The sequence below is a fragment of the Halichoerus grypus genome, chromosome 5 (genome assembly GCF_964656455.1).
Source record: "Halichoerus grypus chromosome 5, mHalGry1.hap1.1, whole genome shotgun sequence".
In the NCBI taxonomy this organism is placed as follows: Eukaryota; Metazoa; Chordata; class Mammalia; order Carnivora; family Phocidae; genus Halichoerus; species Halichoerus grypus.
Window position 1 is genome coordinate 33,240,089 of NC_135716.1, and position 27,950 is coordinate 33,268,038.

The following is a 27,950-nucleotide window of genomic DNA, read 5'->3' on the forward strand; positions in this document are numbered from 1 at the left end:
TTATCACTTCATTCTTTTATTGATGATGCTTTTCCTTTTGTCTTGAAGAAACCTCTGCCTAACCCAAGGTAATGACAATTTTCTCCTATATTTTCTTCTAAGAGTTTTGTAGTTTTAGCTCTTACAGTGAAGTTTATGATCCATTTTAAGTCAGGTTTTGTGGATGGTGTGAGATAGAGTCTAAGTTAATCTTTTTGCATGTGGATATTCAAGTGTTCAAGTATTAATAGCTAAGAAACAATTTTCCCCATGAATTACCACGGCACCTGTGCTGTAAATCAACTGACCATAAATATAAGGGTTTATTTTTGAATTCTGACTTAGATTCCATTTGCCAGTACCCCAATGTTGTGATTACCACAGTGTTGTAGTAAGTTTAAAATCAGGAAGTCTTCCAAATTTGTTTCTTTTTGGCCATTCTGGATCTTGTGCATTTCCATATAAATTTTAAGGTCAGTTTATTAATTACAGCAAAAATATTGCTTAGATTTTGTTAGGGATTGTACTGAATCTATAGACAAATCTGGGGGAGAACTGCCATCCTAATAATATTGAGTCTTCCAATCCATTAATTTGGAATATCTCTTCATTTACTTAGATGTTCCTTTAATTTTCTTGAGCAATATTTTCTGATTTATTTAGTATTCAAGTTTATACTTATTTTATGAAATTTATTCATAAGTATTTAAAAAATTTTGATACTATGGGTATGAAAATATTTCTTAATTTCCTTTTTCGAAATGTTAGTGGCTAGTATATAAAATATAATTGATTTTGTATATTGTTCATATATATATATATATATGTTCACCTTGAGACCTTGCTGACATTGTTTATTAGTTCTAATAGTTTTTTGTTGAGTCTTTAGAATTTTCTACATGTAGAAGAATTATGTCTGTGAATAAAGATAGTTTTACTTCTTTCTTTCCATTTTGAATGACTTTTATTTATTTTCCTTGACTGACTGCCCTAACTAGAATCCCCAGTGCACCATTGAATAAAAACAGTAAGAGCAAATATACTTGCCTAGTCCCCGTTAAGGAGAAAGCATTCAGTCTTCTATAATTAAAAATGATGTCAGCAGTAGGTTTTTTAAAGTCCTCTTTATCAGGTTGAGGAAGTTCCCTTCTATTCCTACTTTGTTGATAGTTTTTGTTGTGAAGTGGTGTTGGCTATTGTCATAGCCTTTTCTCCATTACATGATCATGTGATTTTATCTTTTTATCTATTACTATGTTGAATTACATTTAATTGATTTTAATTAGTAAACAAATATTGCATTAGGGATAAATCCCTTTTAGTTAATAATCATCTTTACATATTGTTAAATTTGATTTACTAATATTTTGTTCAGGATTTCTGTGTTTCCATTCATGAGATATTGGTCTGCAGTTTTGTTGTTATAATATTTGTCTCCCTTTGGTATTGGAATAATACTGGCCTCATAGAATGAATTGGAGAGTATTTCCTTCTCTTTTTTTCCCTCAAAGAATGTAAGAAAGACTGGTATTTCCTTTTACATATTTGATAGAATTCATCAGTGAAGCCACTAAGCCTAGGCTTTTCTTTTTACTAATTCAGCTTCTTTACATCATTATAGGTTTATTCAGATTTCTTATTTTTTCTGGATCAGTTTCTGTAATTTGCGGTGTTCTAGAATTTCTCCACTTCTTCTGTGTTGTTTAATTTCATGGCATAAAGGTGTTCATTGTATTCCCAAGTGATTCCCCAAAATATTCCCAAAGTAATCCTTTTAACTTGTTCAATTGGTAGTGATTTCCAATGCATTACTGGTTTTAGTAATATGTGTCTTTTCTCTTGGTCAAACTAGTTGTTTGTTAATTTTGTTGAGCTTTTCAAAGCACCATAGTTGGATCTTGTTTTTTTCTTTTATAAAATCGAGTCTAACAATCTCTCTTTAAATTTTTACCCATATAATTTGAAGCTCTATTATTATGTGCTTAAATGTTTAGGATTGATATGTCCTCTTGATCAATTTACCTTTTTATTATTACAAAATAACCTCCATCCTTGGTAATACTCTTTGCTCTAAAGTCTTATTTGTCTAATATTAATATGGGTACTTCATATTTCTTTAAATTAGTGTTAGTAGGGTATAATTCCATCCTTTTAAGCTAAAACTCTTTGTGTTTTTATATTTAAAGTGGGTTTCTTATAGGCAATATTTAGCTGGCTTTGCCTTTTTAAAAATCCAATTTGACAATCTCTGCCTTTTAATTGCAGTATTTTGACTATTTACATTTAATGTGATTGATTTGGTTAGTTTACATCTATCAACTTGCTGTTTATTTTCTATTTGTCCCATTTGTTCTTTGTTCCATTTCCCCACTTTCTGTATTCTTTTGCATGAAATGGATACTTTCATGGTTCTATTTTATCTTTTCTGTTTGTGGTTTATTATAACCCCTTGTTTTGTGGGTTTTGGGCTTAGAGCATATATATTTATCTTATTATAATCTACTTTCAAGTGATATCATACTTCTCATATAGTACAGTATAAAAACATAATCAGGGCGCCTGGGTGGCTCTGCTGTTAAGCATATGCCTTCGCCTCAGGTCATGATCTCGGGGTCCTGGGATCGAGCCCCACATTGGGCTCCCTGCTCAGCTGGAAGTCTGCTTCTCTCTCTCCCACTCTCCCTGCGTGTGTTCCCTCTCTCTCGCTGTGTCTCTCTCTGTTAAATAAATAAAATCTTTAAGAAAAAATTATAATCATACATTTCTATTTTCCTTTCCTAACCTTCCTGTTGCTATTGTCATATATTTTACTTTTACGTATGTTGTAAACCTTATACTACATTGCTATTTGTTTTAACAGTCAATTATATTTAAAGGTATTTAAACAAGAATAAACCTTATAATATTTACCCCTCTGGTTATCATTTCTTGTGTTCCTTATTCCTTTATATACATCTATATTCTATATTTCCACCTGGTATTATTCTTCTGCCTGAGGGACTTCCTTTAATATTTGTTGTAGTGCATATCTTCTGGTGATGAGCTCTTTTAGCAGTTGTATGTTTGAAAAAAATCATTATTTCACCTTCATTTTTAAAAGAAATACGAATGGGTCCGGACTGATATCTTTTTCTCTGAGTACTTCACGGTTTCCAATGAAAAATCTGCAGTCTATTTTATTTCTCAGTTATATATTGAGACTTGTTTCCTCTAGATGCTTTATACTTTATTTATTATTGGTTTTTTAAAAATTTAATTATGAGGTATCTTCATATATTCTTATTCATATTTCTTGTATTTAGAGTTGATTGAGCTTCCTGGATATGTGGGTTTGTAGTTTTCATCAAATTTGGACAATTTTCAGCCATTATTTCTTCAAATATTTGCCTCTCCTCTCCTGCATGACTTAAATTACTTGTGTATTAGGCAGCTTCAAGTTGTCCATTGCTCACAGACACTTTGTTATTTTTTTTAATTCTCTTTTTTTACTTGTGCTTCATTTTGGGTAGTCTTTATTGCTGTCTAAGTTCACAAATTTTTCTCTACAATGTTTATTGTTGTTAATCCCATTCAGTATATTTTTATTTTAGATATTGTAGTTTTCATTTACAGATGTTTCATTTGGATCCATTTATATCTTTTGTGTCTTAACATTTTGAACATAAGTAGATTTCTTTAACCATTTAATATCTTTGTCTACTAATTATAACATCTGTACCAGTTCTTGTTCAGTTTTGATTGATTTAAATCTTTTTTATGGGTCTTTTTTTTTTCCTCTCTTTTGTATGGCTGGTAATTTTTTATTAGAGGCCAGCTATTGTGAATTTTCCCTTGTTATGTGTTAGATATTTCTGTATTTCTATAACTATTCTTGAGCTTTTTCTACATGTAGTTGTGTACTTAGAAACATTTTGAACCTTTCAGTTCTTGCTTTTAAGATTTTTTTTAGGTGATACAGTGTCAGTCTAGGGCCAAATATTCTTCACTACTGAGGCCAGAGACTTCTGTGAACTCAACCCAATGTCCTTTGAAATCTGTTGTTATCCAGCCTCATGGGGAAAAGAAAAAAAAAACAACACAAAAAACCAACAACAACAACAAAAACAGGCACTATTCTCAGGCATTATTACTTTTATACCTTTTGGGTGGTCCTTTATCAAGGCTTGGGTAGTTCCTCCATTCATGCACTGATCAATACTCAGCTGAACACTTGAGAGGGACCCTCTGAAGTTCTTTGGAGTTCTCTCTCTGGATAGTTCTCTCCTCTTCAGTAGAGTTCTGTGAACTCTAGATACTGTTGTCTCCCCAAACTCTTAGTTCCATCACCTTAGCTCAGGGAGTCCATAGGCTCCATCTGCTTTTTCTCCCCCTATGCTCTGTGCAGGATATTCTCTTAACGTGGCAGGCTAAGACAATTTTAGGATTCCACTCATTTGTCTTCCTACTCTTAATAATTACTGTCCTCAGTTGCCTGATATCCAGTGTTATTAAATCAACTAACTTACATATTTGTCCATTTTTGTTGTCTGAGGTAGGAAGTCCAGTCCCTTCTATTTCATCCTGGTTGTAAGTGGTAGCCTTCCTCAGTAGATCTGAAACTTTTGTGTGGCATTCCTGAAGCTTTTTATAATTATTTCCTAATCTTATTCAAGAAGATAATTTTTAAAAATATAAAAGTTCATTAGACTAAATATATGTAAAATACTTTCATATTAAAAGTATTAAAACTAAAGTAAGTCCCAGTGACCAGTTATAAAATTTCACATTAGTTTAAAATATCTTGATATACTCTGTGCATGTGTGAATTTAAAACTTATAATACATTAGAGTAATACAAGTAAATCTATTCAGTTTTCCTTAGAAGATACGACAGAATAGCTAAAATGATGGAAACTACAGCAAACATCATAGTTTTAATTGTATTTTAATTCAACATACTTAGAATTTTTAACACTACCCCTCCATAAGTAAAAAACATTAAAAATTGTATCCATATAAATTCAAATTTTATGAAACAATGCACACAGTAACACAGAATATATTGAACCATAATTCATTGATGAAATAGTACCATACTATAAGAGACAATATTAGACACACTGAAATCATAAATCACTATATTTCAACAAATGGCTTTTAATACCAAAATAATAAAGATTTAAGCATGGAAATGCTGGAAAAGTACTAAAGGCAGAAAAAGGAAGCTACTAACATTTTGTTTAGGAATTTAACATATGCACAATAACCAGACAAATCACAAAACAACAAAACCAACTAAACTGTGCATATGAATACATGCATTAAACATTGTGCATGCTAAAATTTACCTGAATTATATGAACATAAGGCTTTATCTGGAAAAAAAATGTTAAAGTAATGTCAAAAATATATTTAAAAATCTTTATATGTAATAGGGATATTGAAATCTAATCTCCACTTTACAGTACAGACTGTATTTTAACATTTTTGTTATAAAATAAAAAGGGCATACTAATTTGGAATAAAATAAGATAGAAAGACACATCATATCTGAATTAGTAAAAAATCCAAGTTATGCTAGCAGACACTTTGATTAAATGAAATAATTACAGGCTCAGAGAAGGTACATAAAATAAAAAATTAATAATAGACCTGCCTTGCATATTAATGGCATCAATTTTATTTAATAATACATGGTTATATAACAAACCATGAAATGTAAGAGGTATTGGCTACACACAGAAATTTAGCATGCAATAAGCATCTAATGAGCTTAAATTGAAGGAATCTTAGAAAACATTACTAATTTTGGAATCCTTGATTTTGAAAAAGTATATTTTAAAACTGATTTCTTTTGGAGAAGGAACAATTTGAAAATTTACAGGGAACAAGTTATTTTGATATTCTCACTTGGTAAAAATGAATATAGAGAAAGAGAAATTGTCACAAGTAAGTTAGCAGAATACAAATTAGATTTTTTTCTATGTATAAATATTTACAAAGTTTTAGAAGGTAGGAAAATATTAATAAATTGTTTTCACATTGAAAGATAAGTAAGTTATCATGTGAATGTCATTAGAAATTTAAGGGAATGTATAACCATCATGCCATAAAAATACCAGAGAAGTGTAATTATGCCCTAATACCTGAAAAAATGTAAATATTTATCCTGACACATCTAAGTCATTAGCCCAAAGATAATAAGTCACAGGAAAATAAAATAATAGATTCGAAGGTTATCACAGAAGCTTAGTTTCTAATGTTCAACTAAAAGATTTAAAATTTGAATGAAATTATTCTGAACTTTATTCAACAAATAGAGAAATAGCATATTTGACAATATTTTACATGATTGATTTTTCTGATTAATAATCTACACAGTGGTGGAATTATATAAAGTATTTTGAGGAAAAAAATAACTACTCTAACCACTGCATAGGAATTTCTGAGGTCAGAGTATAATTGTAGAAATTAAAAAAAAAAACTGTAGAGTTGAATAATTTTATAAGTATTGTAACATTTATCTGGGACATATATTCATAAACTAAAGAAAAATCGCCTCAACTAGCTTAAATGAGAACTTTAAAAAATCAACATAAAGTTTCAGGTTTGACCAACCAACACTTACCATCACTTCACTTACCAGGTTACCAAGTTACCTTCCACCATTTTCATTTAAAATAGATTTAATATATTTACCATATATTTTTAAAACCTATTGATACTCTTTTTTGAGTTTCCTTTCATTGTTTTCATATACAGCTTGTTTAAATACTCAGTGGGTGTTATAGGCAACTAATAAATTGTTGAACACTACATCAAAAACTAATGATGTACTATATCCTGGATAATTTAACATAACAAAAAAATAATTTAAAAAAGCAGTTGAATAAAATAAATTACTATTAAAAAAACAAATAAAAATAAAAATAAAGTGATTAATTTTCCAATGTAAAAAAAATAAATACTCATGTATATTTTTCTAGTCCTTTAACATTTTGACTTTTTGCATTTAAATTTTGTTAAATCTAAAATTAATTTTGATATACTGTATAAGGCAGTGGTATGCTGGTAAATATTTAACAACTATCCATCTGGTGAAGAAAAAGCCCTGATTTGTGATATTTGTCAATTTCCATCACGTAAATACTCCCAGATAGCCAATTCAAGCTACTAATGTCAATGACTGTGAAGAGAAGAAATATGCACAACTGGTTCTACCAGAAATAGAAATATGCACAACTGGTTCTATCAGAAAAAAAATTATTAACCATACTGAAGTTAAAATGTAATAGTAGAAGAATGCCTAGGTAAAGCCACAAACATAAACTGAAAATGGGAAGACTGAAGATGCTTTCAGATGTCAAAAACTCTTATATCACAAAGAAAAAGAAAACTCTGAGAGTAATAATAATGAAGAATCTCAACATCCAAAAAACAAAGACAATGAAAATAACAAAAGAAGAGATAAAGTTATAACAGTCTTTCTAAGCAAGAAAAAAAAGCAGAATAAAAGTAATATAAAGAAAAAGAATTTGGAATTTGTATAATCAACAGAGCACACATGTATATAACTGATAGTACAAAACTGTCTTATGAAGAGGTGATCACAAGGTATGCACCAAAAAATTATAGGAAAAAGTGTAATAGAAATGTGTTACACAGTTAATAAATAAAATTATCATGTTACTTTAAAAACTGAATTGCTATAGTGTATATAATTTAAATTGTAATACCAATGAGTTGTTATATAAATATTTCCTTAAGTGAAAACACTGAACATAACTGTAAATCTAAGTAAATGTCTATATTGAAATCGTATTTTACATGCTGAAACAATTAACATTTTTACCAGTTTTATAATTCTTCATACATATCTTTGTATTATGTTAAATACTTTTTATTAAAATATTTAGGATGATGATATTCATATTCACATTGATTTACCCACATATGCAAATTAATGCTAATATAACATATCCAAACCCTAGAATTTCAAATGGATAAATATTTAGTAAAGCAAATATTTCTGTTGTGGTCTTTTTACTTTATGTCACTCTACTGTTTAGGTGTTCTGCTTTTATAAAAGATTTTATTTTTAAGTAATCTCTACATCCAATGTGGGGCTCCAGCTTAGAACCTTGATACCAAGAGTTGCATGCTCCACTGACTGAGCCAGCCAGGTGCCCCTACTGTTTATGTTTTTTAGTAGTAACTCTGAATGGTGGAACTTCATTCTTGGCAACAATGTTCCCACATGTAACAGTGTGTCTTCAATAAAACTGAATGTATATCCCATATTGATATTACAGTATATATAATGGTTTTCTTTTTTAAGAACATCAGGATAAAAGTATTATTTCATGTCCTTTTTACATCTTGAATGATCTGGACATTGTGTTTTAATGACAGGTTTAACTCATTAAGTTTATTATCTCTTTTTCCTATTTGAAAGATATTATTTGAAGATTTTCTGCAAAGCACACTGTTGTTAACCTGATCCCCAAAGTGGCTTTTTTTTTTTTTTTAAGATTTTATTTATTTATTTGAGAGAGAGAGAATGAGAGAGAGAGCATGAGATGGGGGAGGGTCAGAGGGAGAAGCAGACTCCCCTCCGAGCAGGGAGCCCGATGCGGGACTCGATCCCGGGACTCCAGGATCATGACCTGAGCCGAAGGCAGTCGCCCAACCAACTGAGCCACCCAGGCGCCCGCCCAAAGTGGCTTTTCGAAAATCACTTGTATCACTACGTCAATTTTAAAGTCAGAGGGTAGTCCCATATGGTTTTCCTTTTTATCACTGTCTAATATGCCCTTAGGAAAAGGACATAAAGTGAAATAATCAGTTCCACTACCAAGAAGTATAAGGCTTAATTCAGCAGTGTAGATTTTTACTGCCAGAATTTAGAACAAGACATATTAATGAGTTTTAGATTAATAGTCAAAGGATTACAATATTTCTTAAAACTGTAAGAAAAGGATCACTATAATTTAGGATAAAAGACATTAACTAAACTTCTCAAACTGTAGCTCTTTCTCTACAGATCTTGTTAAGTACCTAATATTTTAAAAAGAAATAAGAGAATGAATATGGGTGTTCTCTTTCAAGGGTATAGTTCCTTTGTCTTTTTAAAATTATAGTTTCTATTCATTATTAAAAATTCACAATTTATAAGAAGTTTTTAAATTGGAAAAAAGGTATCAATATTTCAAGCTATTAAAGCTTACATTTTTATTACAGGGATTTTAATAATAAATATTTTAAAAAGTCCCAAATATATGTATTTATATTTATTATATATAATACACTTATATATAACATAACTTTCCCATAGCATATATATAATATTTTTTAAACAATGTACATATTTTGGCACAAACTGTGATGCTGAAAAATACTGAAAGAGATTTTTATGAGGGGAGATAGGGAATTATTTACTTATTGTGACATTTACCAATTGGAAACCATTATGGTCATTGTCTAATTAAAGAACTTATAATCTAAAGGCAAGCAAAAACATTTCCCTCCTAATTTTTTCCATTGCAGTTCACTACTTTCCCTAACATTTCCCTAATATAAATGTCATTTTAACTTTCTCCAATTTCAAAATACATGAGATTTCATTTATAAGCAAGGTAGGCATTTGTTTATATGGTATAATGAAAGGAAACTCCTCCCCTTAAAACATTTTTTTTCCAGGTTGCAACACATCAAGGAGAGGGAATACATCATGTTAAGACATTATTGTACTACTTCTTTCAGACTTCTACCCTCAAATTATATTTTAAAATGATAAATTTCATAATCCGTAGCCTGGCACTCAATGCTTTCTACATATAAGTCTCATACTATTTAGATTTTATGTCTTTATCCTAGCGTACTTAACAATTTACTTTTCTCACCTCCATTTACTGAAATCTTACTTATTATTCTTTTAAGCCCTAGCTAAAATGCTTATCACAGCTTGCATTATTCTCTAATAACTCCACATAAGCTTACAATTTTAATTTTACAACTCTCCTTTCTATATATAATAAAAAATTATACAAATTCCAAGATTATGGTATGATCATGTACTGAGATATAAATTATGGTTTATTATCCTTATACTTCCCCTTATACATTTTAAAGAGGTGACAAACTTGTTTGTGTTTCTTTTAATTAGGGAAATTAATGTTTCAGGTTGAAAAGCAAAGTGACATATAGCACTTTACTTTCCATACTCTAGGTTTATTAATGAGATTTTGCTAGAGGAGAGAAATGAGAGAGGAGTGTAGAGTGGGCAGAGAAAGAAGGAAGGCACTGCTAAAGGTCAATATTTCTCAGAATTAGTAAGGAGACAATGGTTAGAGAGCTTTGTGAATAATAGAGAACCAGGCTCTAGGACCTCTCTGGAGTCCAGTGATATTTTAGGATTCTGGGATGGTAGCTCCATGATCAAGCTGGATGCTAAACACCAAAGAACCAGCATTAGTAAAAACTTCTATGCATAGACCTAGTTTCAAGTAGCCATTGTGTATTAGGACAAATCAGCAAAGTTCTAGAAGGATTTAAAATTAATGGGTCTTTTCTGAATATTTTCCTTTTTTTTTAGGGCTTCCTGGAACCTCCATTAAGAGGTGGGAGTAGGTATATTGATATTTGACTGGGAACAGAGAAACCTAAGTAAGATTAAATATAATTTTTGAAAAAAATGTGTATTTTACATGCAAGTTTGTGAATAAGTTTTATTGCTACCTAAATATAATGTATCTTTGGATCAATCACAAGTACCATAACGAGTAACTAAATATTTGTGGATATAAATAAAATAATGTGAATTTCAAAAGAAAGCAAGAAAGAAGAAAAAAGGACAAATCAAAAATAACCAACATTGTGTAAAATATTAAGGAAAATTTATAAGAAATTACATTAAATGTAAATGTATGAATTACCCCAATAAAAAATAAATCTTGTCATAATGGATTTAAGAAGACGAACTTTACATTGTTTTCAAAAGACAAACCTTAAATATAAGGACACAAAGAAGTGGAAAGTAAAAGGATTGAGAGTAATATACGACACCAAAAAATGTTAACCAAAGAAAAGCAGCTACAGCATTATTAACATCAAGCAAAGAGGGTCTTAAGGAAAAAGCATGCCTAGATATAAAAAGACAAATTATGTAACGATAAAATTATCAGTCTATTAGAAGAAGTATAACAATTTAGTTTGTTAATGTATTTTAGTTTTTTACATCTTGAATGATCTGGACATTGTGTTTTAATGACAGGTTTAACTCATTAAGTTTATTATCTCTTTTTTCTATTTGAAAGATATTATTTGAAGATTTTCTGCAAAGCACACTGTTGTTAACCTGATAATAAAGTTGTATATGTCCAATAACATAACTTCAAAATCCATTAAGCAAATAGCAACAAAATTAAAAGGAGAAAGTCCACAATCATACATAGAAATGTTAACAACTTTCAATAACTGATGGGATACTCAGATCAGAAAAAAAAAAGCAAACCCAGATTTGAACAACAAAACTGATAAACTTGAATAACTTGTAGAACATGTACAGAACTATGACAAAATAAACATTCTTTTCAAGAACACTGGCCAAAATTGGTTACATGAAGCACCAGAAAGAAAATTAGTAATTTTAAGGATTCCAAATGATTCAAAGTATATATACTCTTACAAGAGGAGAAATATGCCAGACATCAAAAAATAAATAAATAAATAAACAAACAAACGTTTGGAAACTTAATAATATACTCCTAAATAACTGATAGGTAAATGAAAGCACCACAGTAAAAAATTATGTAAGTATTTTCTGAAGAAATGAGGAGAAACAAACAAACTACATCTAAGAAAAGTAAAGGAGAGATATAATAAGAATAAAAATTAGTGGAAAAGAAAAACAAATACAACCTAGAAAATAAACAAAACAGGTTTTTTTGTTTGAAAGACTAATATATAAGTCTGACCAAGAAAAACAGGAAAGGAAAAAGAAGGAGCAAATTACCAACATTGGGGAAAAGAGGACATCCCTACTCATCCAATGGACATTAACTAGATAACAAGATATTATTATGAGTATTTTAATGTAAATAATTTTTTAATTAGGAGAAATGTACAAATTCCAAGAAAATCCAACTTAACAATGCTGACACAAGTCACAAATTTTGAATAGTTCTAAATTTAGCAGAGAAATTGAAATTATAATTTAAAGCTTACACACTAAGAAATTGTCAACCTTGACGACTTAAATGGTGAATACTTCTAAACATTTAAAGAAGAAATAATACCAATAATGGAGAAATTCTTTCAAATAGAAAATAATGGTACACTTCCAAACACTTTTTATGAGGCCAGCACAACACTGAAATCAAAACTTGACAGAGATTATTACAAGAAAGGGAAATAAGACATCTAAAAGAAAAAGAAGAAACATTTCCTAGTACTTTTTTGAAGCCAGTATAGCATTGATAACAAAAGCTAATAAAAGACAATCTTTCTTTCTCATGAATATAGAGGCAAAAATTCTAAACACAGTATCAGCAAATTGAAACGTGGGATAGATAAAATGACAATGCATCGTGAGCTACCTGAATTCATCACAGGAGTGCTAGATTAACATTTGAAAATCAATGTAATATACCACATTAATAGAATAAAAGAGAAATATCATATGCTTATACACATATATGCAGAAAAAATTGATACAATTCAATATCCATCCAGGATTAAAAACTTTCATCAAACTAGGAATAAAATAGAACTTCCTGAATCTCAGTGTAGTGTAAAAATCTTACACTAATTACAGAAAAATATCAACTATAATTGAGAAATATTTAAAGATTTTCCTAAGGAATGGGGAACAAAACATGGATGGCAATTTCTACTCAACAATACCCTCAGCATTTTATGATAAGACCTTGCCAAAACATTAAGTAAGAAAAAGGAAAGCAAGGTATAACAATTTGAAAGAAGAGAAATTGTCATTATTCACAGGTAACATAATATTGTACATCAAAACTCAAAATAATGTATGGAAATGTTATTAGGATTCATTGAATAATAATAAATAACTTTTATTTCTGAATACCAACATCAATTTAAATCAAATCCCTAGATACCGATATAGTAAAGATTTGAAACCTATTAAAATATTACTTAGAGATATATCAGATTCATGGAGTGGAATTTTCCTCACTCCCTGGAGAGACTTCAGTTCTCCCCAAACTGATGAATGTAATTTGAATCAAAATTCCAGAAGGGTATTTATGAAAAATGATCATTTGATACTCAATTTGTTTATTAAGTGCAAAAAAATTAAGAGTATTAACAATGATCTTAAAGAAGAACAAAGCTGGGTTAGTTACACTTCCAGATACCACAATTTATTACAGACCTACAGTAATTAAGACACTTTGGTATTGGCACAAGAACAGAAAAGTTGCCTAATTGAAAGGAATAGACTTCAAAAAGTTACCCACATGCACATGGCTTTTTTAATAAATGTACTGGATCAAGTGGACATCCAGAGGGTTAAGAATGAATTTTGATCCCTGCCTCACACAATATACAAAACTCAATTCCAAATGAGTTGTAGATTTAACAAGCAGAGTAAAGCACTATTCTAGAAGAAAACATATAAAAATATCACTATGACCTTGAAGAAGATAAAGATATTTTTATACAGATCACAACACACTAACACTAAAGAAAAAAATTGAAAACTAAAATACATTTAACATAAAAAATTTCTGTTGATTAAAAGATCCCATTAAAGAATGGAAAGGCAAGTCATAAAGTAAAATACATTTGCAATACATTTATGCTATAAAGAATTCAAATTTATAATTTCAAAAAAAACCCTCATAAAGCAATAAGAAAAGACAGAACCCAAACGAAAAATGAGCTAAAAATTTGACTAGGCTCTTCATAAAAGAGGATATCTAAATGGTTTATTAACCTATGAAAAAGTCATTAAAGAAATGCAAATTAAAGCCACGAGGTAACACCAAACATCCATGTGAATGGGTAAGTGAAAATAAAAATTCCAAAAACAAGTAATGATGTGGAGAAACTCAAACCCTCAACACTACCATAGGAAGTACAAATTGGTACAGTTTTTTACTGTAGGAAGTAAAATGGGTACAGTTTGAGAAACTGTTTAATAATATCTACTGCAGTTGAATATATGCATAGCATATTACCCATCTATTCTATTATCAGGTATATTCAAAGCAAAAATGAACACATATGATTACAAAAAGGTATGTATGAGAAAGATCATAGCAGCACTATTAGGAATGGCCAAAATCTGAAAGCAAACTATTAGTCAACTGCAAAATGCATAAATTCTTGTATACTTATAGAAAGGAATTGTGTATAGCAATGAAAGTAAGTTAACTGCAATTATTTGCAACAATATTGATAAATCTCACAAACATATTAGTATGAAAAAAAAGCCAGATGTGAAAGAATAATCTATTTTGCAATTCCAATTCTATAAAATTCAGATGTGTGTGTGTGTGAGTATTCCATTTACATGAAGTTAAAAATAAGCAAAACTATGTTATGGTGTTTGACATCAGGTTAGCTGTTACCTTGGCAGGAGGAATACCTACTAGAAGAGAGCAAGAGGGAGGCTGGTGATGTTCTATTTCTTGATGTGGGTGCTGCTTACATGTTGCTGCTACTTTGTGAAAATTCACTTGGGGGCATATTTATGATTTATACACATTTCTGTATAGATGCTATACTTCAGTAAAAAGTTTACTAAAAACGTAGAGTTCTGCTTCTGGGAATGACAGAGTAACCTATATTGGACTAACTCCCCTGCCAGTAATAATTACAAATTCTGGACAAATATTTTAATAAAAAACTGTTTAAAGACATCAGACAACAAACAAGTGCAGGCAGAAATTGGTGATATGACCCTTGAAATAAGAAAAGTGCATATTGAAACAGCTTTTCTGCTAAGGGCCTTACCAATTTGGTGCCCTGCAGAGGAGCTATAGGCCAAGAAAAAAGTTTCATTCTTACATGGCTGAAGAGCCAGAGGTCAGAATTCAGAGTTGTCAGAGCAGCTAGAATTTTAATGAAAATCCTGAAAAAGAGGGAGCCAGAAAAGAGGAGACACAAAATTTACACACAACAGCCCCCTAAATCCTTCCCTAAATTGTAAACTGCAGTAGGAAAAACAAGAAGAAAGCCACAGCTGAAAAGCTAAAAGAGATGCAAGGAGATTTCAGCAACTTCTTGATGCACAGGACACAGAGTCTGGAGTTAAGTCCAGTGATGTGATAGGATTTTGGCCAATATCTTGGACTTTGCTTGGAAAGTTCACACATTAGGAATGAGAACCACAAACCAGACTAAGGATTATGCCTTGGAACTATGGAAGAACACTTAATATATCCTCCATAGGTTTTAGGTGATCCTTCAATAATTTCACTGTCTGCCAAAATAAAAACCAACCTTTTTCCAAATCCAGAGTCTCTAAAATGTATGAAACTCAATGTCTAGTATTCAATAAAAATTATTATATATATAAAACAAGTAGAATGTGGTCCAGAATCAAAGGAAAAACCAGAAATATAAGTAGACCCACAGAAGACTAAGATATTGGAGTTAGCAGACTTTAAAATAAATATTATAAATATATGAGAGAATTCACAGGATTACACACACACACACATGCATTACATATAAGTAAATATATTATAGATACTGCACATACATATGTGTGTATGTATGTATATATGTAATGCTATGGATTTTTTCATATTTACATATGTGATCCTGTAAATTATTTAATATATTTACACACATACACATCATATATGTATATAATATTATACACGCAGGGATATAATAAAAGAAAGGGAATTTCAGGAAGGATATAGGAAGTTCTAAGAAAACCAAATGTAAATCTTAAAATGAAAAATACATTTTTGCTAAAACAAATCATAGTATGGATTTCAAGGAAATTGGACTCTGTAGAAGAAAATACCAGTAACTTGAAGACAGATGAGTAAAAATAATCAAAACTGAGTAAGAGAGGAAAAAAAGATTAAAAAATAAACAGAACTCAATAACCTGTAGAACAATGTTAAGAGGTCTTTATATATGTACTGCAGTCCAAGAAAGAGATAAATAAGAGAATGGGGTAGAAAATTAGAATACTGGCCAAAAATCATCCCAAATAGTTGAAATCTTGAGAAACTTAGATGATTAAATCACATCTCTTTTATCGTACACCTCTCAAAAACATCATATTGGTTTTGTCCCAATAATTTATTTCCATTCACTTTTCTAAAGACTTGTGGTTATGAGACTGTATAAAAATATAGTAGATATGATGTTATCTATTTTAAAAAGTGAAAAGGTAATAATGTTACATTTTGCTAAATAAAGAATTAACATTTGAGATGTCAAAGAGATGAATCTGATTAAAATGGGACTAGGAAAAGAATAAAGGATCAAAAAAGAAAACTCTTTTTCATCCGTATAGTTCAATTTGTGATGAGAATGGTGAATAAGATACCAAGCAACAAACAAATTTGTAAATGACTTCTGTCATGTTAAAAAGGAAAATACTTCACTTAAGACACTATGCAACTTTAACTGAATGACAGTAAAGAATATATAAAAATAAAAACTTAAACATCAAAATACACCTTCAAAAACAATCTCTTTATGTGTCAGGACAGTAATGAATAGTTTCTTACCAATGAGTCAAAATAAAATTATGTGAATATGTGAGACATCTTACCATCTAAAAAAGCAATCTCACTTCTCTATTGATAAATTTTAGTTATTTGAACATATGGTTCCAATCTTGCTTACATCTTTTTAAAAATGCTTAATCAATCACTCTTTGAAATATGCACGGTCCCATCATTTGGTAATGTCTAAATATCTGGGATAGGAGTGGTAAATGTAGACTGAAGTTAAAAATTGTAGAAAATATTACTTTCATATTAAAATTTTAATTTCTCATAACCTAATTTCTTTCAGACATGAGCAATGAGCAAGTGGCCCTTTCTATAGATGTTTTAATACATAGAACCCTCTTATTTTGCCACATACAGAAATACTGGTGTAAGAAGAAGCCATCTATTTCAAATACTTTCACTAATTCCTTTACTAGGGAAACCATTCAAACCTTATAATCAAGGTTGCTTGGACTTCTATCTCAAAAAGAATTAAGAAAATATTAAAGTTAGCTATAAGATATATGAAATAATTATTATTAGAGTGGTTTTAAAAATATTTCCTTACATGTTTAAAATTATAAATTACAAATGTCCATGGAAATGAAGTACTTTTTTGAATCATTTGAATCTACAAATTTAAAATAGGAAATCATGAGCAGAGAAAACAGAATTCCAACAATACCAGTAAATACCCATATATATTCAATAAGCTCATAGCCTCAGCTCACGGCCTCAGAGATTGAATTACCAACATATTCTATTATGCAGATGTAGAGAATAAATGAGGGATTATTATATATTTTTGATGATAACTGTTCATGCATATGTTCCATCAAATATGTTAATAACCATGATTTTTGACCAAATAAGAAATAAGACATACTTATAAATAAATGCAATATTTACTCTCTCCATGAAAAAAAAAAAAAAAAAACCTTGAAGGAGGTCATTCTTATGAATGAATTTTTAAAGTAATTAATGTTTATTTATACATGTCTTAACTTGACATAGAACCCTCTTATTTTGCCACATACGGAAATACTGGTGTAAGAAGAAGCCATCTATTTCAAATACTTTCACTAATTCCTTTACTGGGGAAACCATTCAAACCTTATAATCAAGGTTGCCTGGACTTCCATCTCAAAAAGAATTAAGAAAATATTAAATGCTCAACATTGATGAACAATATATCCTCAGCCAATAGTAATGTCTTTAACTTTCTAACTATTTCTAAGTGTTATTTCCTAATCTTCATTTCCTTTATGCATATGTACATATTTTTACTTATCTTCAGTCCTACACATTGCTAATAAATTATGATTACATTTTAGGTGTAAAACACCAATTTTTCCCATATGTTCAAATATTGAAAATCTATTTTATTAGAGGTTAGTTGGTAGGTAGTGACAAGACTGAATGGTGCAACATGAAACCATATTACCCATGAATGAATTTAATACTATTAATGATTAAGTAGCAGAGGAGCCATTTGGGGGATGATTAAATATTAAAAGCTACAAACTCGACTAAGTCAAATTAATTGCATGAAAATCTATGATACATGTAGCTAACTAGAAAGAACTCTATTCTCATTGTTCTTCACATACACTATTCTTAATTCACTGGGGAGGAAAAAAGTAATGAAAATTGTTGGTAGATTTAAGAGTTTCAGATATTAAAAGTCATCAAAACTAGTTATTGTAATAGCAACTAGAATAAGTATTAGCATTAGCTATAAGAATTAGTACAAATTGATTTACATTAGTAAACTTAAGCTATAAACTTAAGCTATAAGAATTAGTACAAATTGATTTACATTAGTAAACTTCATGTACTAACCCATGATCCTACATTGTGATTTAGAGAGAATGACTTAGTAGAGTACAGTGACCCGAAAGAATAGACACTAAATGAGTCCACATAAAATTCATAGTAGTGTAATTACTACAACAAAAAATGATGTTAAGGCCAATGCAAATAACAGTGGGTAAATGTTTACTTTGTGGAGAAGCTGAAAAAAGTGAGTGCTGTAAAATTAGTGTTTAAATAATACCACCCAAGTATAAAAGACTGTAGCTAGTGAAAATAAAATTCTAGTCATCAGAGACATTATTTTAAAAAGGAGTGAAGGTAATTCTCTAGGCTTTCCTATGACTAAATATCCCATAAGACCTATCCTTTGCTCTAATTCTCTATTCATCAAATAGCCTTCTGATATATAATTTAGTCCTCTATTCAGCAGGGAGATTGTGATCCATGTAGACAACAGTCATTTGTTATGTTGCCAAATATATTTCCCATGATTGATAAATGACATGGCTTTTGTGCTTATAAATTTATACTTCTGCAATTTGTTTAATGTCAATCAATTCTCCATTACTTCACAAAAAAAATGTTGCTAAGCCTGGAACGTGCTGACTCCATGAAGATAAAATTATCCCATGAACGCTACACAAAGAAGCGAGGAGACAACCCCCCCCCTTTATAATAGACACATCAAGAAAACAAATTAGATTCGCAGGAACAACAAACCAATAATGCCACTTTTCAGTCTAGAAAACATTTCCAAGTTTCTTTTAATATTCTCTGAATTGATCAAATTCTACTTGATACTTTGGACTATGTATAATTCAGGGTAAAATGCCAACACTGATGATGATAATAATAACAACAACAATAATCACATCAGTTTATATTCCTGAGAATATTTAACTTTTATAACCACCCTTAATGTAGGTATTATTTTTGAGGAAATAATGAGGAAAGTGAATCATAGAGAGAAAACCTACCTGAAGTCATATGTCTCTTAAGTGAGAGAATCAAATTCTAAACCCATGTTTGTTTGACTAATGCTCATGGTCATGGTTTCAACCACTATGCTATACTTGCCATCCTCCATATTTATAAAATACTTGGCATAATGAAGATGGAAATCATAATTTCAGATATGTATAGCTACATGACCAAATTTTACTATAGCTGCTATCTCATTCTTACATAAGTTTCCAATAGCCAAAATTAAAACATAACTGTGTTTCATTTGGGGTCATACTGTGATAAATGAATGCTATAAATATAACCTCATTTTAGTGTATCAATTTAAAACCATCAATAGCTATGAAAACACTAATAGATGCTTGTTAATACCCATAATGGGATCTTCAAATTCTATGACATATATATCGTTTAAGATAATTCAATAAAGGTCTGATAAATCTCACTGAAAACTTACTTTGCAACCTCCTTGTTGGGCTTTCTCCATGGAGCTGTCGTCGCGGCATATATGGAGAAGGGTGGGGAAGTGGTAATGAAGAAACATCATGGGTCTGAAGTTTGTACCAATGTGGCTCATCATCTAATAATGCTGTTTCTAATTCAATTAAAATCTACAAAGTCAAGAGACAAAAGAAGATTATATATCTACAATATAGAAACTCCCTTAAATGGTCTCATAACTTTTATAATAATGATAATTATAATAATAATGTTGTTAGGTCAAAAGCAATGTCATGTTACAAAATTGTCCATATGTTTTGACAATAACTAAATAAAAGATAAATATGCATAACTTCTTATTGACTTAATAATTTTAAATATCTAGATATTTTATAGACCTCTGACCACCCACCTACTGTTAAATTTGCCATTACATAAAGACACTACAAAAAAGAAAAAAAAAAAAACTACAGGCCAATATCTCTGATAAACACAGATGCAAAAATTCTCAATAAAATATTAGCAAACGAAATCCAAAAATACATTAAAAAATCATTCACCACAATCAAGTGGGATTTATTCCTGGTATGCAGGGTAGTTCAATATACACAAATCTATCAATGTGATACATCATATCAATAAGAGAAAGGAAAAAAACCATACGATCACTTCAGTAGATGCAGAAAAGCACTTGACAAAGTACATTCATGATAAAAACCCTAAAAAAGTAGGTTTAGAGGGAACATACCTCAACATAACAAAGGCCATATATGAAAAACCTACAGCTAACATCATATTCAAAGGTGAAAAACTGAAAACTTTTCCTGTAAGATTAGGAAAAAGACAAAGATGTCCACTCTCACCACTGTTATTCAACATAGTACTAGAAGTCCTAGCCATAGCAATCAGTCAAGAAAAAGATATAAAAGGCATCCAAATTGGTAAGGAAGAAGCAAAATTTTCACTATTTGCAGATGACATGATACTATATATAGATAATCCTAAGGACTAACAAAAAAATACTAGAACTGATAAATTCAGTAAGGTCACAGGATACAAAATCAAAATACAGAAATCTGGTACATTTCTATACACTAATAATGAAGTAGCAGAAAGAGAAATTAAGAAAACAATCCTATTTACAATGGCACAAAAAATAAAAAAATACCTAGGAATAAACTTAACCAAGGAGGTGAAAGCCCTGTACTCTGAAAACTGTAAAACACTGATGAAAGAAATTGAAGATGACACAAACAAATGGGAAGATATTCCATGCTCGTGCATTGGAAGATTATTATTAAAACATCCATATTCCTAAAGCAATCTATAGATTTAACGCAACTCTATCAAAATACCAACAACATTTTTCAAAGAACTAGAACAAATCATCCTAAAATTTATATGGAACTACAGAAGACTCCAAATAGCCAAAACAATCTTGAAAAAGAAAAACAAAAATAGAGGTATCAAATCCCAGATTTCAAGATACGGTAATCAAAACAGTATGGTGCTGGCACAAAAATAGATACATAGATCAATGGAACAGAATGGAGAGTCCAGAAATCAACCCACAATTATATGGTCAATTAATCTTCAACAAAGGAAGCAAGAATATATAATGGGAAAAATATAGTCTCTTCAACAAATGATGTTGGAAAAACTGGACATCTACATGAGAAGAATGAAACTGGACCACTTTCTTACACCATATACAAAATCAAAATGGGTTAAAGACTTAAATGAGACCTGAAACCATAAAAATCCTAGAGGAGAGCATGGGCAGTAATTTCTCTGACATGGGCCATAGCAACATTTTTCTAAATATGTCTCCTAAGGTAAGAGAAACAAAAGCAAAAATTAACTATTGGGACATTAAAACAGAAAGCTTTTTCACAACAAAGGAAACATTCAACAAAACAACAAGGCAACCCACTGAACGGGAGAAGATATTTGCAAATGATATATGCAGCAAGGGATTAATATCAAAAATATATAAAGAACTTATGTAATTCAACACCAAAAAACCCAAATAATCCAATTTAAAAAATGGGCAGAAGACATGATCAGACATTTTTCCAAGGAAGACATACAGATGGCCAATAGACACATAAACAGATGCTCAACATCACTAATCATCAGGGAAATGCAGTTTTCCCATTACAGAAATAATGCTTATTACTGCAAGTCTGTAATAACTAATATTTGTATATCATTTGATAATTTAAAAAACATTTTTATTTACATTTATTAATTTAACCTTTACAAAAACTCTTAAATGGGGAGACAAAACCAAATTAGAAGTGTCTACTGTATGTTAAGAATGATGTCATATATTATCTTAATTCTCAGAAAGAAACTGCTAGATTGGTCTTATTCAACTTTTACAGATAAGGATACCAAGGCTAACAAAGGTTAAAAGAACTTGTCTAAGCTCAAACTAACTGGTAAGCGAAAAAGGTTTAATATGAATCAAAGTCTGTCTTATTTAAAACTCTTGTGTTCAACATATCATGCCACTAGGAATTCAAAATGGGAAAGAAAGTGAAGAATAGATTTTTAATACGAACCATATCATAATATGGATTCTATAATATGAATATTTAATAAATTTACAAAGGAAATCAGCCCACAGGAATAAATGAATCTTTTTATTTCCTTTTAGGGTCCTGTGCAAACATGATAGTGTTCGTGATTATGTATATGAGAACTGCTGTGTAATGATAAATCACTATTTAGCTCTGGGAGCTAAACAGAACTGTATTAACTGCCACAAATGCAATACATTTGTGAAACACAAACCAACCTTTCAGCATCAACACTGAGATTTCTACAATAGGAATAAACATCTAAAAATTGTCACAGATTATTTAGAAACCATTTTTTATGGCATCAATGTTTTGTCTTGGAGCAGTAGCTAAATACATTCCATGAAAGAAACTGTTTACTTTTCCAGATATTCAAAATAGAAGATTTTACTGATAATCACATAAAGAAAAGTATTTAAGAGGACATGAATAGTCTCAGCTTTAAAATTCCAGATACCTCTCCTAAGAATTCACTTTCTTCCTCTCGAACTCGAGCTTGATCCCAGAGAGTAATCTCTAGCATTCGTTCCCTAAATTCTCTTCGGTGGACTGGGGAATAAATGAATGTTTGGTTCCATTTGGGTTCCAATGTTTTCTTTACTGTTTTAGTTCTTCTCTTGTTTTTATCACTATAAAAAAGATAAGAACATATGAACTTAAACCTTTAAGTTTTGCCCTAAAAATTATTCATTTAAAATTTCTCAGGCAGGGAGTGAAATTTTACCACAATTTATCATACATTATAAATATTATAATCATTTAAATTCCTACTAAAATTTATAAGGATATAATTACATCACTTTATAAAGGCAATATTTCTTTTTTTAAAATTTTATTAAGTTATGTTAGTCACCATACAGTACATCATTAGTTTTTGATGTGGTGTTCCATGATTGTTTGCTCATAACACCCAGTGCTCCATAAGGCAATATTTCAAAAAATCTGAAATCCTTCCATGATAATTAAAAACTTCATCTTTCTCAAAATCTAAATAAAACCAGACTGAAGAATATTAACTCTATAATACATATTGCCCTATTGGGAACCTTCAAAATGGCAATGAACCGATAACATTACATATGCTGCTCACTTAAACTACAGAAGTGTAATTGCACAAAAGTCCAATAAATTGTGTTTACTTTTTATCCATATAGTTCAGCTGAGCAATTATAATTACATTTTATCAAGTTACTTTCTTGCATAAAGAAATACATACTTGTCCATTTGACAGTTATCAGGTCTTTAAAAGCACTGTAAAATTATTTCTTTTTTTTTCTTTTTTTAGAGAGGGTGGGGGAGGGGTAGAGGGAGAGAGAGAACCTTAAGCAGGCTTCACACCCCATAGGGCTCCACACAGGGCTCCATCTCAGGACCCTGAGATCATGACCTGGGCTGAAATCAAGAATCAGCTGCTTAACCGACTGAGCCACCCAGGTGCCCCTGTATTTTTAACTTTTTGAGGAACCTCTATACTGTTTTCCATAATGGCTGCACCAATTTATATTCCTACCACCAGCGCACAAGGTCCCCGAAGAGTCAGATGCTTAACTGACTGAGCCACCCAGGCGCCCCTGTAAAATTATTTCTATGTGAGGTCACCACTATAATGTGGGCTGGAAATGCAAGCTGGCCATCCCTAATAGATGGGGCTTCTAGCTCAGAGGCTTCTGTACTTTTTTTGACTGCATATTTCTATCAAGTGAATGTTTTTGACAAAGCATCCCATTATATGGATATATATTTATGAAATATATACGTGTATTACTGTACTGTTGTACTAATATATTGTGTGAATTTGTGAATATACAAAATTAGAAATTAAAAATAATTAGGTTAAAATTTAGAAAATTCAAATATTTCTTCCTGAACTCCAATGGATTGTCTTAGACATCCCCTGGGTGCATCCATTCCTTTTGGAGATCACTACTCTAGCTTATTAGAGAGGATCAATGGCTAGATAGGAATAAAGAAAATCATCTAGAAAGAAAACGTTAAGCTATCTAGAGAGCTTATTTGAAGTGAGAAGTGGACCATAAACTCTGAGAAGAACCGTATTAACTGCCACAAATTCCCTCAGCACAACACAATTCTAAGACTGTTGGAATATAGGAACCAGGGAGAACTAAGAAAGGACAGGGTGTCTCTGGATTGGGGAGGCTATGCAACTTCTTCTCTTAGGTAAATACAAGGTGTAATGCTCAATACAGATTGGATTTAACTAATCAAGAGCACATATGTTTCCAGAGCTCATATATTTAATGTGGCAGAAAGCCAGTTTAAAACAATGTATCTTTATTAATTTCTATGGTCTTGTTAGGAAAATAACTTTGCAAACCCATGTAGGAAATTTTAACTCTATTCCATGTTATGGAAATGTGGTATTATAAATAAAAATAACTAAATAATAGAAATAATAACGAGGATTATGATTTCTTACTCCTGTCATCTCCTCTCTTCATCTAAAATTTTCGCAAATATTTATAAAGCATCTATGTATATTCCACACTTTAAAAAATTAATTATGAGACCCTGTGAAGAGAGAAAGTTCCCTCCTTTAAAGCCAGGAAGAAAGCATTTAGTGGGAGCCTTGTTGCATAATTCAACAACGGTTTATACTGCAATTCGAAAGGGAATAGAAGAATAAACCTTGACTTCCTCTTAAGGAGTGAAAAAAGTTCTCAGATAAGGAGGACTATTTCAGAAGGGATTTCTATACTGGGTAGGAAGAAGAGTAGACAATCACTGAAATTCCTCGCACATCCACCATGTACAATTAACATTAATAAGGTAATTTAGTGTGTACTGAACCACCAATCCATGCAAAGAACCATGAAAAATTATCTTCAGCAAGTTAAAAAAAAAAAGCACATGAGTTTTTCTTTTAGAAGTATAACAAAAACCTTCAAAATAACAACAGGTTAAAAAGGGGGGGCAGCTCAGTCAGTGGAACATGCAACTCTTGATCTCGGGGTTGTGAGTTCGAGCCCCATGTTGGGTATACAGATTACTTAAAAATAAAATCGTAAAACAAACATAGACATTGGCGAGGGTATGTGCTATGGTGAGCGCTGTGAATTGTGTAAGACTGTTGAATCACAGACCTGTATCTCTGAAACAAATAATACATTATATGTTAAAAAAAAAAAAAAAAAGAAGAAGAAGAAGAAGAAGATAGCAGGAAGGGAAAAATGAAGGGGGATAAATCGGAGGGGGAGACAAACCATGAGAGACTATGGACTCTGAGAAACAAACTGAGGGTTCTAGAGGGGAGGGGGGCGGGGGGATGGGTTAGCCTGGTGATGGGTATTAAAGAGGTCACGTATTGCATGGAGCACTGGGTGTTATACGCAAACAATGAATCATGGAACACTACATCAAAAACTAATGATGTAATGTATGGTGATTAACATAACATAATAAAATGAAAAAAACAAAGAAACAAACAAAATAAGATCAGGTTGTATAAGTCAAACACTGAAAAGTTGCTAAGAGTATTTAAAAACTAAGATCAATACACATACTATTGAGATTTTTTTTTTAATAGCAGCCCAACAACAATAAAATAAATCATTGATCTCTAACAGCATCATTTACCTGTTAAGAATGGAAACTATTTTTTTTAAATAAAATCTAACCTAAAGCCTTTTCTATGTATTTTCATGCTACCAGTATTTTTGGTTTCCATTTAATTTACTAGAGTAACTGTATGCAAAGACTTGATGTGTTCACTCAAAATGAGAGAAAGAAATGTATTTTGACTGAAAACCAACTTTACTTCAAGATATAAAAGAGTGGAAAGCACACCCAGCTATTTTTTAGAGTACATAGTTCATTACTTAGAAAATAATGTTTTGAATGGATTGACTAACACAGTGATGTTGCAGTCTAAATCTCTTCAATGCAGTCTCACGTGTCCCTCCAGGAATTCTTATCAATAAAAAGGTATCAATTATTTTCTACATTCACCTATTCAAATAGTTTTTCTCCCAGAAAAACTCAAGAAAAATGGAATAATTCATACCAAAAGCATAAATAGTCCTTTATGCATGTGTAAAAACTTGTATCAACAGGAAAAAAAAAAAACTGATGATAATGTAGCTGTTTCTGAGTTAACCAAAGAATTCTTTTCTCTTTTAAAGATAAAAAACCCTGGGGCTCCTGGGTGGCTCAGTCGGTTAAGCATCTGCCTTCAGCTCAGGTCATGCTCTCAGGGTCCTGGGATCAAGTCCCATGTCCAGCTCCCTGCTCAGAAGGGGATCTGCTTCTCCCTCTCCCTCCGCTCATGTGCTCTCTCACTCACTCTCTCTTTCCAATAAATAAAGATAAACCCCAACACAACTTTATCAATCAATGAACTAAGCAACAAACTTGCTTAAATATTCTTCAAATTCCTGATACTAGACAAGAAAACAGCTGAGAAATAATTTGAGAATGAAATATTTAAGTGTTTCCCACATTCTTTGGTGTTGAGAAAAGATAAAAAACACTACATTTAAAACATAAAGGAGTGGTGAAGGGGACCTTCCTTTCCATTTGAGATCTATCTGCTCAGAAAGGGGGAGAGGGTATGTAAAAGAAAATAAAACTAAACAAAAAGAGTCAATCAAATAATAAATTCCATAATTTGAAAGACTTTTATCATCTTCAAAAGTATCTTTCTTCAAAGATTTGAGTGAGTAGAAACTTAAGTTCTATGTACACATAAGAACATAGATGGGAAGGCAGCATGTCCTGCAGGTTGTTAGGATGGCATTCTAAGAATGCTTGGACTAGAAACCACGTGTGCTCTAACAAGCCAGGTGATGTGGCCTCCAGGATGGCAGGGTAATGTGCCTATGAAATCTGTCATCCAACTAAAGTTTAAGCTAGGTAAAAGCCCCAGTTATGAATATCCTCTTCTTCCTTTGCAGTTCAAAGTATATCCCTATCCAAAAGACAACCTAAGTTGTGAGAAAACAACTTTTCTTCAAGCAAATTTTGTAAGATAAAATTATATGGCAAATAGTTTCTAATCACTTTAGATGTGATAGCACCTTGACATATTTTCTGAGGAATTTTCTTCACAAATTTCACTTCAAAATAGGTATCACATAAAATGTAAGGCCTTTGTTAATGGTCTACTTCCTTTCTTTTCTCCTTTTCTTTGAGATATTGTTCTTCAGATGATTACTTGGACACTCAAATCTGATGATTTTCAAATTGAACTAAGTACATGAGGGTCCAGAAGTGTGTAAACGTGTTGAAGATCACGTCTGTGCCTGGCCACTTCCAGCCTGAGAAAAAATGACCAGACCTTGAAAGCACTCTGTCCTGCAAACCAGGGATGCAGAACAGCTGGCGAAAAGGTAATTGGTGCCATTAATTCTTTTTTTTCATGATGTCTATTCAATAGTCTTATTCGTTTATGTTCCAGAAATTAAAAATGATTAGATCATTTTTGAAAAGCTATTTCTCCAATCCTAATTCCTCTGTT

General features: G+C 31.0%; 1 protein-coding gene across 47 annotated transcripts in view; it reads right to left on the bottom strand.

Annotated features, from left to right (window-relative positions):
• The window catches only part of RIMS2 (regulating synaptic membrane exocytosis 2), a 583,728-nt gene that overhangs the window by 244,468 nt on the left and 311,310 nt on the right, over window positions 1-27,950 (bottom strand). For all 47 annotated transcript variants that reach the window (XM_078072141.1, XM_078072147.1, XM_078072143.1 and 44 more), the window contains 2 exons: window positions 22,935-23,106; window positions 19,909-20,062 (listed from right to left, as the gene is read on the bottom strand). In XM_078072141.1, the coding sequence (XP_077928267.1) occupies window positions 19,909-20,062; window positions 22,935-23,106 (326 nt within the window). The remainder of the gene's footprint in view (window positions 1-19,908; window positions 20,063-22,934; window positions 23,107-27,950) is intronic.